The sequence below is a fragment of the Schistosoma mansoni genome, chromosome 4 (genome assembly GCF_000237925.1).
Source record: "Schistosoma mansoni strain Puerto Rico chromosome 4, complete genome".
Classification (NCBI taxonomy): Eukaryota; Metazoa; Platyhelminthes; class Trematoda; order Strigeidida; family Schistosomatidae; genus Schistosoma; species Schistosoma mansoni.
This window is the reverse complement of record NC_031498.1, coordinates 28,095,268-28,107,666: the sequence shown is the minus strand read 5'-3', so window position 1 is coordinate 28,107,666 and position 12,399 is coordinate 28,095,268. Positions and strand designations below refer to the sequence as shown.

At 36.3% G+C, this 12,399-nt stretch overlaps 1 protein-coding gene across 3 annotated transcripts in view; it reads right to left on the bottom strand.

The window, feature by feature from the left end:
- The window catches only part of Smp_131110.1 (hypothetical protein), a gene marked incomplete at both ends in the record, with an annotated part of 28,824 nt that extends 23,902 nt beyond the window's left edge, over positions 1 to 4,922 (bottom strand). Inside the window, 2 exons of one of the 3 annotated variants that reach the window (XM_018797386.1) lie at positions 4,165 to 4,344; positions 4,513 to 4,922. In XM_018797386.1, the coding sequence (XP_018652431.1) occupies positions 4,210 to 4,344; positions 4,513 to 4,770 (393 nt within the window). Of the gene's footprint in view, positions 1 to 4,164 lie in introns of those variants that run through there. The other 2 variants (XM_018797384.1, XM_018797385.1) reach the window with 2 other exon arrangements.
- Positions 4,923 to 12,399: the final 7,477 nt, after the last annotated feature.

Sequence of the window (12,399 nt, the reverse complement as noted above, 5' to 3'; positions counted from 1 at the left end):
ACCCAACTCTGTTGAGCTATCCGGTTTTATGTACGAGACCTGATTGAGGAAGTAGTAAGATTATGAATTTTTATTTTCCATTATTGTTTAACATACAACAGCTAATGTCTAATATTTCATGATTTCATTCTAATTCGTTGTACAGATTGTCTTTCAATACAGCCGTACATGAAAGTAGACCAGTTGATGCAAGAAAATAATCTACCATCTGAACTCAAGTTGATTGATAAATGAATCTGAAAACAGTACTAACTGTTTGAAAATCGGACCCCATATTTGACGAGGTATTAGAGAAAATCAGTGATCATGTATTCATGTGGAGTATGCGAATATTATTTGGATACCATGTTGTATTGTTTGGGTTATATTCAGTTGGTTCAATATGTTGTTGAATCTCATTCCGTTGTGTACAACAAAGAGAGTTTAATCTACCACTATTATTCGCGTAAATGCACAAGGCAATCTTCAAATGAGATGTAATGTTAGCTCAAACACATCACCATTATTTCACATCGTGGGTACACGACATTAATTGGTGCATAAAAAGCCTCAAAAATTGTCAACAGACAGGAAATATTGAAAATACTTCATTTCCATACGTCAACTCATCCTGATAATTTTGAAGAAGACAAACAACAGTGAACATTTCAGTTTATCTAAGCCATCATCGCCCACATGGGACTGATTAGAGATATCTTCTATTGTGGAATGAGGTGTTAATGGGTGGATCGTTGACTGATTCCAGTTAGACAACGGTAACAAATCTAGAAGCACTGAACATCTGTTACAGCCTAGTAAGGAACTCGTTAGAAGTGTGCACACATCACCATGACAAGGACAGAAACCTTCATCTTTGTGTTGATATGGCGAATGGCTTACCCTAGATACACTGAGTTGCAATCGAACATTGTACGGTCGAATTGAATAAGGGATTCGTTAATCTGTGTACCACGTGGTGAGTCATGCAACTTTACGAATATTACTCTACAACTCTTCCCATATATCCACTCACAATATGTATTCATGTTTCTGTATCGAAAAATGAAGAGGGTGGATTAGTTTGAGAAGTTTCACTAATGTGAATGTGGAAATATTAGAGTGAGTAATGTAGATCTTCCCTCGTTGTGGAATTTCCTGTTCGGATAACTGGCTTATCATTCTGTGTTAAAATTTCGAAACGTTCAATACGTCCAAGTAGGGTGGTTGTGTTCGATCCGATTTACACTATATTAGTATACTTTCCTGAACATCCTACTTTCCAGAAGGATGGACGAGTATCTACAAGGCAATATTTTCTCCCTACACACATACTGACCAACATCGTTCATTCTCATAGCCTCCCACTTCTTCATTACACAATGAATCTTGTTCATTGTATCAGACACAAGACTAGAGTATTATGCCCTACCGATAGTGTAGAATGATGATTACGTAAACCAACGAACTCACCATTGAATAACCGTTATCCAAACTGATTCGTCAACTGTTATTCCTCGGAATCGAGAAATGAGAAAAACGTCGACACTGTCAGTTAAGAAACACCTTCTGAGACCTGATTGATTAGTACTCGCTTACATCTCTGAAGCTACCAGAAAAGTAATTTCTCCATGTGATTGACGAAAATATGTGGATCTGTTGTCCGTGACACAATGAGATAAATCATTAGCACTAAAAAAAAACGACAGTCTAATCGTTCACGGAGGAGATGGACTACGAGCAAGTTGAGTTTTGAAGATGGATGCAACCTTGTAAACAGACTAGGGGAATGTCGAATTACAAGCAATACGAGCAAGGTGTTCATTAGTTCTCGTTTGGCTATTTGTTCGACCATTTTCATTTCAACATGCTGCCTATTTACAACGATAAAAATATTTGAGTGACATGACAATTTGTGATCATCAGTTGAGGGTGACCACTTTGTAGGGAATGAAATGGCAACAATGAGGCAAGTGTTTGTCGAAAATCTCCAACTAAATAGTGGTCGTTGATGTGAAACACTATGAAATGTGTGAAATTGAAGTCCAAATGTGTTCTTATTGCGGAATTCATCGTTGGGACTGAATCAGTGGAGTGATTATGCACACAACATGGAGAACTCGTTCAGTAGGAAAATATCTAGTCATGGAATGGTTATGGGCGCCCAACAATGTATGCTCGAAATCCACAAATGACAGATACTCAACCATCAATTTCACCTACAGCTAAATCCCCCACTAAATATATTGAGATGTGTTAATGAGCTGAAAGATTTAATTTGGATAGGTTAATAAGAAGACACAGCTTATCAAGATTATGTGATATATTAGCGCAATACATTTCAAACAATCTGATCACACATATACTGTTTCAAAACATTTATACATAACAATAAAATTGTCAACCAGACGAATGGAGGTTAATAGGAGTCAAAGACGATAAAATAAATATGAAAAAGCGATTTGAAAACTCATCACTCTGACTAATATGCTTACATTACCAGGGTAGGTTTAGGTTGATAACAAACTAATTTTGAATACATGAAGGGGGTTTGAATTTTCCTATGGTTAAGGCTCCAATAAACCTTAGCATACGCTGTTTAACGCTTTTGTACAACATCACAAACTCCGTGTTAAGATCAATCTAATAACCTCTTTCAACTAAATATTAGGCAATAGAAGATGATGGATGTTTATCATCTACTCTTATGGGATCATTGGATTTTATTTGTTTCCGCAACCATTTAGGCACATGTTCAGATACCCTAATTTACAGTTCATGATTACGCCTCCCTGTTTATGTGTGACCACATACACACACACACATTTAAATTGATAAAAACAGTGGGATATGACCCAATGGCTTTCATTTCTTCTAGGTTTTGGTGAAGCATGGACGTTGTTTCTTCCCTGATAATGACCTTTCATGTATAGCACGTTTTGTTAATAACTGATTTAAGCCTTTGTTTCAATAAAAGGATATTTAAATCACCTCTAACCGGTAAGGTGATGTAGACATGCATTTTTGTGCCACGGCTATAATAGGCCTCACTATACCACCACCTTCCCATCTAGTTATGAATTTTAATGGATAACCATTTTCCATTGGTGTTTTGTTCAACAACCTAACGTCGTCATCAATATCGTCCTTTGTGTATATACTATTAATCCTGTTAAGTGGGCCTCTTATCAAACCCCGTTTGTATTGCACTGAGCAGTAACTATAATAACTAAGATATTGGCCTGTCCAAGTTGGCTTTCTAAAAATGGATCGTTCGATTGAACCGTCTTCTCGTCTACTTATAAGTATATCTAAGAAAGGAAGCTGGTCGTTCTTCTCCTCTTCGCATAAAAGACTGATGCAGTTTTGAAGAACGTTCAGTTTATTCAATAAACAATTGATATCGTCCTCTCATTCACAGATAACTATGATATCATCCACGTATCTCTTATAAAGGAACATGAGTTCGACTAGGTCTTCAGCCACATTTACAGTATATGCCATGAACACATCTGCTGATAAACAATCTAGACGGTTGGACGAAGTGGAGTAGATGGAGAATGACTAACAATGGAATCTAGGATGGACATCGGCTGAATGTAGCTTCATTCCAGAATTGATGTTCATCCTCAGGTCAAACCTCTTACCGTTCGCTTAAGACATCAACCACTCAGTTATTAAGTCTACAATTCCACTCACCTATGCAACCGTGTGAGATTTAATTCGATTTGAAATGGTTCGGATTATCCTGTTGCTGATATTTTGGTTGAAATTCGATCAGTCTTGGTCGGTATATGGTCATCTTGTGTAGATTGCCTCCACCAAACCGACGAGTCCTAAGTTGAACGAAACGCGTGTCCTGAATTCCACTACTAGTCACATTCCACCTATCCTATATTAGTTTGTGTCATAACGGCTATATCGAGGCGATCCTCACACAATGTCTATGTGTCAACCAAGACTAGTCAAATTACAGCCTAAAATACCAACAACCCGATTATCCAAACTAACTCAAATCGCACTATTCAGTGAATTGATATGTACATTTTCCTTTACTTATGAGGTCACGACAGTGAGGCATGGCACTCACTTGTCTACTAACACAACCTACTTCTCAATACTTCGAAATATCACAGAAACTAACGTCCGTTCATCACACAATACAAAACGTACATGGAAAACACTATTTAGAATGAATAGGTTTTATTCATCTCGAATTCAAACACGACTATATTACAGTGAGTTGAATTGAGAGGTGTGTAGAAAAATAGGACAGTGGAGAGTGTGACACAAACAAATTAGAATGATCCACAACTCAACTGGTGCCTCAGTAACCGCCTCCATAATGGCTGGGTTTGTAAGTGCCACCTTTGCCGCCTTTGCCACCTTTGCCACCACCCTTACCCTTACCGCTACCACCGCCATAACCCTTTCCATAATTGTTGCCTTTACTACCACCTTTTCCAAAGCCGTTGCCACCGTTACCATAATCACCGCCATAGGGGGCAGGGAAGGCCTCATCGAAGCCACCTCCACAATTGCCACCACTGCAACCACCACCATTCCCACCACCATAGCCACCACCGTAATTACCACAATCTCCACCATTGCAATCACCACCATAGCCACCACCGTAATTACCACAATCTCCACCACTGCAACCTCCACCATAGCCACCACCATAGCCGCCGCCACAGTCACTGCCAGTACAGCCTCCACCATATCCACTATCGCCATAACCGCTATCACAATCGCTACCATAGCAACCGCCACCGTACCCACCCGAATAGTCATGTGATGTGGTGTAGGCGGTGGCGTAACCAATGGCTACTAAGAAGACGAGTGTGAGTGACTGTTTCATTTTTCAAATTGTTGGTGTTGTTGTACTGGGTGTGATGATGTGTAGACTAGTGTGATTTATCATTTATATATTGTTTTTGATTATAGATTTGAAGAGTTGTGCCTCACTAAGTGCATCATTATTCAATACATATTACGCTTGTGCACTCTACTGTCGAACTGTCTTTTGTGTAATCGTTAATGATAGTTGAGCGTGATAGTTAAAAATATCAATGAAACTGTACATACATTTTACAATCAATGTCCTTGATGAAACTTCAGTCTTTCTTCCTGTATCTACATAAGTTCAACGCATTTATTTGATCCACTTATCATTAATCTAAATTTTATGCTAACTTATAACTTCACTAACATGTATTTGAAGGTTTTTTTACAGCAGCTAGCATATGAATCTAGGATAAGTGTTTCATTTTGAATGGGACTCATCAGTTGTACACACTTAAATTGATATTAAAGACTGAGTGTTGACCAGTGTATCATGAGGAGAATGCACCGATTTTATTTACAAGCTTTTATGAAATTTGGATAATGACGGGTAGTAGAATCAAGTCCTTGAGTTCCATTTTAATCATTTGTAGTTCTTAACATTCATAACAAGAAAGCATGACGAATTTTTTATTTTATCTTTAACAAATTATGCAAGTTATATTGATGGGTTTGCAACGGGATGTAACTTGAAAAACATTATTTCTTATCAATCACCGACAGTTGATTGGATTTGATCTTTATAGTATGATATTCTATATTTCATAATACAATTCTTCTGGTATTCATTTTTCATAAGACTTTTTGATGACTGTCAAGTTACTCATTATTTTTATTGTGATTACGAAATCCTAATAATTTATAACGATTATTTATACCCTACATTACAAGACTAGCTTTCAACATGTAATGTGACTTCAGGCAATATCGAGGCAGTCCGCACAAAATGCACATATGCCAACAAGAGACTGATCAATTGCAGTCCTAAATAACAATGAGATGGTGGAGAATAATAACAATGGGAAATAACAATGGGAAGATACATGTAAACAACACCATGTGAATCTTAACTATATTTATTATCACATCTTGTATACGCTTCCTCTGATTATCGATTTCCAGTTTCGATTTGATTGAGGTAATGAAAGTGAGTGTTATTAGTCGCTGAGTTTGGACAAACAGTCACTCAGCTTACTGACAATTAAATGTTTGATCTTTTTCCTATTATTGATTTCTACTCTGAAATCATTGAGAGCGACTGCTTAAAATTATGTATGTGTGTATGTGTAATATCTAGCGTTACACTAGTTCACTATCTTGATCATGAATTAGCTACGATATAAAGTGATCTGGTCTGTTTATATAGAGGATCGTTTAGGTATCCAATTTAGTGGTCAGTCAGTCAGTCAGTTACAACGTAGGACCAGGCACATTTATGCATCGGTCCAAGTTGCCATACCTCGTTAGCACAACAAGATGAACACCAAATTCATAGAAGTAGTTACTTCAGTGGTGGTAGTATATAAAAGATAGGTTATATATAAGGATATAGTATAGGAAGGAAAAAAGTTATGAAGCAATTTTAATCTTAAGGTTTAAGGGAAGATAAAGAGTGTATACACCTACGCCATTGTGATCGATTATGAGCCATGTCACCTAGAGTCTCCAACCATTAGTTGCGATAGTCACGCGGACCCCAACCAAGTAGTCTGCATCTACCAACATGGCTCAGACTAGAAGTTAGTGACTCCAAGCACTGATACCACGTTTTGGTTTGGCCGCCCTTAACTCTCTTCTAATCATCCCCTACACTGGTCAGCATAGCGCATCGTGGTAATCAGTGTTCAGGCATACGTAACACATGGCCCAACCATCTCAGTCGATGAAGATTCATGACCTCATCAACTGATTTACCATCATTTCCTAATACCCTCTGTCTAACCTCGCTATTACTTACCCGGTGATCCCAGCAGATGCGAGCAATATTTCTAAGACATCTGTGGTCAAATACTAGTAACTTGCGAGTATCTTCTACTCTTAATGGCCATGTTTCACAGCCGTAAAGTGAAACAGAACGAACTGATGCGCATTATACTCGTCCCTTAATTGATAGACGGATATCTCGTCTTCGCGATAGGTGACGTAAGTTGGCAAAAGCCAAACAAGATTTTTGAATCCGTGCTGAGATTTCGTCAGACACCAACCCATTAGGGCTGATCAGACTTCCAAGATAAGTGAAGTTGTCGACACGCTCGACTACTTCACTCCCTATCCTTAGTTCAAGTGTTGACGCAGGCCAGTCCTGGAGTAACAATTTACATTTGGATGGGGAGAAACGTATCCCAAACATCCTGGCATTATTACTGAGTTCTAACAGAAGACTGCATTTTGCCAGCGTCTTCACCAAACAGGGCTATGTCATCTGCGTATTCTAAGTCAATAAGTGGACTCTCTGGTAGGAGATCAATTCAGTGGTATCATAAACCCAGTCACCCAGGTCAGTCTTATTATCATATTAGTGTAGAATTCCGCGGAAAGAATGAGATTTTATACGCATAGTTCCCTGTATCGTTTTAATTCACCACATTTCAAGACACTCAACTGAAATTCACTAACTAAATAGTGTTGAATATTTATCTATTATAGCATTACTCTTTTGTAATTTTATGTTCACTTTACTCTAAAACCTTTATTGCTATTGTTATAGTACAAATTTTTCTTTGGGTGAATTAAGCTGTATGAAACAGTAATCGATAGATTACATAACAGTTGTGTACTTAATTAATTGTTCAGTTAATTAGATGATCTATGTTTGTCTCTTTTTCTCTAGTTATATATAGCATTAATGAATGAAGTACTATTGATTTTTGTGTTAATTCAATAAACATAAGTAAAGGCTTAAATGAATATTTGTATGTTGTATTCGTCAGGGACTGATTTCATTTGAGGTACTAGTGAAGGCAAAATAGAACATGTTTTATTCTAGATTGAGTTTTCTCAGCTATGCGACCTCAGAAAGGATTGAGATTAGGATTTTCAGGTCACAAGAGGAACTTTTAACCAATCGTATCATCAATGATACAGCGGTACATTCAATGGTACAATTTCGATCTCAATCAATCTGCGAAATAACACGACAATCATTCAATGTTATTAATGACAAATGTTTAGCTTCCAACATGTTCGAACTTCACTGCTCATAACTTCTTAAAGTAAGTCACTAGTCAGCTGACTGTCACTGTTTGTTTGAAAGAGTTTTAGAATATAAAAGATTCCCATTGTGAACATTAGAACAACACATGTAAGTGAACAATATGGTTTTCAATTAGATCGTCATCAAGCTTTACTCTAACATACATGAATATTTATACGAAAATTTTAGACCAATCAAGGCTATTTGAGTCAATAATCACAATGAAATAGAATACATCACCGAGCATAATAGGTGGGATAGTGGGAAGGCAGGTATACTGATAGTAGTAAGAATATTAAATTATGATAACAAAAGTCTTATCAATAGTTAAACATAGGAAATAAGAGGTCAAACGTGGGTGAACAGACTTACAATAGTGATCACAAAACATTAAAATCATTACGTAATAAGAAGTATGTAAATAATTAGATAGTGAAGAATACAAACGGAAAGAGGCAGAAAATTACAAACAAATGATAACAAAATTAAGATAACAAAAATAAATTTTACAAATAATAATAATAATGTTATTTGTTAAGTTATGTCCGGCCATGGAAGGGATAGGGGGGTTACGAATTTTTTCCGTACACATAAATTGGGGTGGAATGTACGAATTCCTATGGCTTCTGCTATATGAAGGAGACGGGAGCGAACTCCGTTGGGAAATGATGGACGTATACGATAGATCACTTGTAATGATTACAATTTATCTACAATTTGACCACTATCAATTAGATGTGCCAAGATAGAACTGCGTATAGTTTTTATTTGGCCCTTCCCAAACCATGCTGATAGATGTTCACTCATTCGTTGGTTAAGTTGCCTAGTGGTACGCCCGATATAGCTATCTCCACAGGAGCAGCTGAACTTATAAATGCACATAGAGGAAGTCAACTCAGGTAACTTATCCTTCGTTTGAGGAGACATCACTGGTCGACTCGAGAAAGTCAATGCAAGATAGGCTGTGTAGAATGTCCTACTAATTACTTTCGTTAACATATCTTTCAGAGTATCACAAGCTATCTCCGTTGAATTGTGATTTCATGTATAAAGGTTTCTTTCGAACAGTTGGAATCTCCGACTTCTTCCTTGTATCATTCATGTACTTCTTAATGAATGCACTATCAACTTGTACTTTTAACTATTATTCTCGGTGACGTATTCTATTTCGTTGTGATTATTGACTCAAACAGCCTTGATTGGTATAAAATTTTCATATAAATATTCATGTATATTAGAGTAAAGCTTGATGACGATCTAATTAAAGGAGTTTTGTAGAGTTTGGTTGCATTTGTTGGTTATCTTAATCAAAGATAGAGTGCAGTTAAAATAAATAGTTTCCGAAAAATTCAACCTGTTGAATAGCTGACTGATATTAAAAATGAATTGCATTGATAGAAATTTCAATGAATGAAAAAGTTTGGTATTTCATATGGTAATATGACTTTGCTTTTTAATTCATTGGACAAGAAAACTCATGAAATCCATAGGAAAGATTATTTTTACTGTAAATAAAAAATTCCCATTACTATTAAAAAACAAAGATATGTTGTACATCGAGATCATTGACTAATCAATGTTAGGCCACCAATGAAAACCCAAAAGCACTGTATAGCCGTCTCATCTTAGTATTGGACTCCTGAACAGTGCACATCCGCGATCCCACAGGATGGACTGGAACATAGGACTTTTAGTCTCGTGCTCTAACGTTTAACCACCCAGCCGGTAGGTACCCAACGGTGTTAATGTCTAACTTCAACTAATCTACGAAATTGTGAGACCATCTTCCAGGTTTCGCAATAGTTGGGGACCGAGTTAGTGCAAGACATTAAGGAGAAAGATTTTATTTGTACAGTTCAATCGCTGAGATATTTTACAAATACAATTTCATTCTTTAAAAATGATAATGTTAAAAATTATTTCTCTGGACATTGTATATAACAGGCAAATAGACGCCATCCCTAAATTGTAATCCTGAAGCAAACCTTACACTAGTGGTAATATATTTTATGGAAAAACTAGTAAGATAACACCGATTACATTTTTGGGTGAAATTCATTCACCCTCATATCTAAAAACTATTTTACAGTATAGGTCATGTTAATCAGAGATGGATTGTAGCTCGCAGTGGAAACCACGACGCTCCTTTCGTCGTAATTGAAACTCGTCAGTTGGATGTACCTACATCCCAGAGTTGATGTTCAGTCAGGAACTAGAACCCAGTACGTTTCGCTCTAAATGCCATCATGTCATCCACTTAGCTACTGAGTCCAGATAGTCACTAGCTTCGGTAATAGAGTCAACTTTAATTTCAATTCACACATATTGATTTTTTAAATCTTACCATTGATGTTTAGGACTAATTGATCAGTCTCTTATTGGCACATATGCACCCTGTACGGATCGCCTCAATACTGCCGTAAGTCACTAGCATTATAAATGGATAACGCGATGGTGTTTAAAGCGAACATTACTGGGTTCGAGATCCCGAGTGAACATTAACTCTAGAATGCAGGTACATCCACCTGAATAGTCCCAACAAGAACGAAACGCGCTTCCTGGATCCCACTACTAGCTATCATCAATCTCAGCTTTATAATGCTTGTGACTTCAGCCAATATTAAGGCGATCCGTACAGGATGCATATTGCCAATAAGAGACTGATAAATTACAGTCCTAAACATCAATGGAAAGAATCAAACAACCAATACAAAAATGACTTATAGCTCATATTAGTTCGCCATAAAAACTTTAACACTAAACCCTTCATCCTAGTCCTAAATACCTAACACTAACTAGGAACAATATGGGAACTGCTGAAAATCTATTTGGGTTCTTTTATGAGTTTGAGATGGAAAACTTATCACATCCATTAGAATGATAAACTCAAGTTTATATGTAGTAGAGACATTAATAGATGTTTGAATCCTATGATACCTTTTCACATTTAGAAACAATATCGTTTTCTTTTCCATAAAATATCTGTTTAAACATGCCATTTTTCGGCTAGCTAGAAATTCGTTGCATTTGTTTTATGCTCATCCCTATACTATCTTATCATAATTTAAATGATATGAACTCGTTTTGATTACCTATAACAACATGGTTAGAATTAACTTTCTTCCTAACCGCATATTATTAAATGAAATTCAAAATAATAATTATCAAGGCAAAGTACTCTATAGGCATTATTCGTCATATTCGGACAGCTAAAGCACCACTACAAAAGCTGTACACTTGTTTTATCTTAGTATGGTACTTCTAAACACTGTGAATATAAATATGATTATACAGCTTTAAGAATAAACTCACGGATGTATGCACGAAAATGAAAGTGCGGTTAATGATATCCTTCTTATTATTATTAAAAATGACAATATTTCCCTTTTAAAATTCTTGAAGAAATACCTGCTTTTGATACTGACTGTATGTTAAAACATTTGATGTGATTCAATGTATGCATAGTCAAGGCTGTTTGCGTAGCTAGATGGCTCTTAACTGTAAATCTCAACTAAGTTTGTAAACAAAGGATTGTCAGTGCATCGTTGTATTACAGTTGATGTCAGTTTGGGATGAAAATCCTAACCCTAATTAATAACATTAGTTTAACACTTAGGACCTATTCCTAACCTTTTCGCATCATAGCCGATATCATTTGGATGACGCAGAACCTTAAAGGGTGACAAACCCAACTAACAACACTAGCTCAAGTAATAATATGTAGACTGATGTGTAGGCGAGAATGATAATGATTGTTTGTCTGCTTAGTCAGACATGTTGATAGTCTGACAGGTGTCATATGAATTATATATTCCACTATCCTTATTATTGATTGATTGGTTGTTCATTGTTGTTGGATTGTGTCGGGTTTTGGGGTGGAAATGTATTTACTATCTAGTCAGACTAATCACGTGTTTTTGATCTGAGTTGTGTTGAAGTCCTGCAGAATAGGCACTGGGAAGGAATCTAGTGTAGATATTCGTCTAAGGTAAATTAACGCCCTATTCGTGAGTAAAAAGAAAACGGACTGTTATAACACAAACTCAAAGTTCTCCTTTAACTGTAAGGTATAGTTCAACATGTATGGGTCAATTAATCACATTAAAGCTATTATATTGTAATTTTATTGCTTTTCATGGTCAATTATTTTATACTAAAACCTTTTATCCTGATTGTTAAGCAAGTCTCTAATGGTCGTCAGTATTGTTTACTTTTACCAGAATTAAAACCAACAAAAGTAGACAAATATTGTAACCTCATATTACTGTATGAACCATGAAAGCGAAGCTTCATAAAAACTGCGACAACAATCACTCAAATGTGCCATAATAATAAAAATAATAATGACCAGTCATTCCCACTAGAAGCCGTTGTTAGAAAATATT